At 38.9% G+C, this 1433-nt stretch overlaps 1 protein-coding gene across 1 annotated transcript in view; it reads right to left on the minus strand.

Moving 5' to 3' along the window:
* Window positions 1-1433, minus strand: part of EMH_0025720 (uncharacterized protein) — a gene marked incomplete at both ends in the record, with an annotated part of 4600 nt that overhangs the window by 351 nt on the left and 2816 nt on the right. The window contains one exon of the mRNA XM_013502485.1: window positions 1-566. Within this exon, the coding sequence (XP_013357939.1) occupies window positions 1-566 (566 nt within the window). The remainder of the gene's footprint in view (window positions 567-1433) is intronic.

The following is a 1433-nucleotide window of genomic DNA, read 5'->3' on the forward strand; positions in this document are numbered from 1 at the left end:
GCTGCTGGTGGTGCTTGTGGTGGTGGTGGTGGTGCTGGTGGTGGTGGTGGTGCTGCTGCTGCTGCTGGTGTTGGTGTTGGCGTTGGTGTTGCTGCTGCTTGTGTTGCTGCTGCTGCTGCTGCTGCATTTTCTGCTGCTGCATCTGCTGCTGCTGCTGCTGCTGCTGCTGCTGCAGGCAACAACAATAGAGAAGCTAAGCTTCGAGACAGACGAAGCAGCAATAAGCTGCTGCTGCTGCGAATTTGAAGGCCTCCCGCTGCTCATCGTTGGCACTGTCACCGCCATGACTCTATCACCGAAAAAAGTATAGTGCTGCTGCTGCTGCTGCTGCTGCTGCTGCTGCTGCTGCTGCTGCTGCTGCTGCTGATGGTGGTGGTGGTGATGGGGGGGATGGTGGTGGTGATGGTGGTGGTGGTGATGGTTGTGGTGGTGATGGTTGTGGTGGTGGTGGTGATGGTGTTGTGGTTGTCCTGCTCGTCGTTCATCTGCTGCTGCTGCTTGTGCTGCTGCTGCTGCTGCTGCTGCTGCTGCTGCATGTGTTGCTGCTGCTGCTGCTGCTGCTGCTGCTGTTGGTGTGCAGATAGCAGCAGCATCAATTAAGGTGTATGCATACGACACAAACTTCCGCCTGACGTTCCTTCACTCGGTAGGGTTTAGGGTTTAGGGTTTAGGGTTTAGGGTTTAGGGTTTAGGGTTTAGCAGTTCCATATTATATTATATTATATTATATTATATTATATTATATTATATTATATTATATTATATTATATTATATTCTATGTGTTTGTCTCCTTTTCTGTCTCCTTTTTTCGTTTTCTTTTCTCTTTGTTTAATAAAATAAAATAAAACAAAACAAAAAAATTTAAATATAATAATAAATATAAATATAAATATAAATATAAATAAATAAATAACTAAATAAATAAAAATAAATAAATATATGTTTTGTGTGTATACAGACCCCCGTAGAAGCTATCCCGCAGTGTTTTTCTCTTTTTTCGTTTTTTTTCGTTTTTTTTTCTTTTTGTCTCCTTTTTTAAACAAAAAAAAACAAAACAAAAACTAAACAACTAAACAAACAACTAAATAAATAAATAAACAACTAAATAAATAAATAAAAATAAAAATGTATATATTTTTTTGTGTGTATACAGACCCCAGTAGAAGATATCCCGCAGTGTTTTTCTCCTTTCCGGGGGATGTTGTTGGCTGGCGTCGGCAATAAACTTCGTTTGTATGCTCTTGGGAAAAAAAAACTTTTAAAAAAATGCGAGTATAAGGTAAACCCTCATAAACCCTCATAAACCCTAAACCCTCATAAACCCTAATAAACAATAATAAACAATAAACAGGAAACCCTATGCTGTAGCAGAACAAGCAGTATTTAAAAAAAAAAAAAAAAAAAAAAAAAAAAAAAAAAAAAAAAAAAAAAA

The sequence above is a fragment of the Eimeria mitis genome, genomic scaffold (genome assembly GCF_000499745.2).
Source record: "Eimeria mitis Houghton genomic scaffold, Emh_scaff938, whole genome shotgun sequence".
Classification (NCBI taxonomy): domain Eukaryota; phylum Apicomplexa; class Conoidasida; order Eucoccidiorida; family Eimeriidae; genus Eimeria; species Eimeria mitis.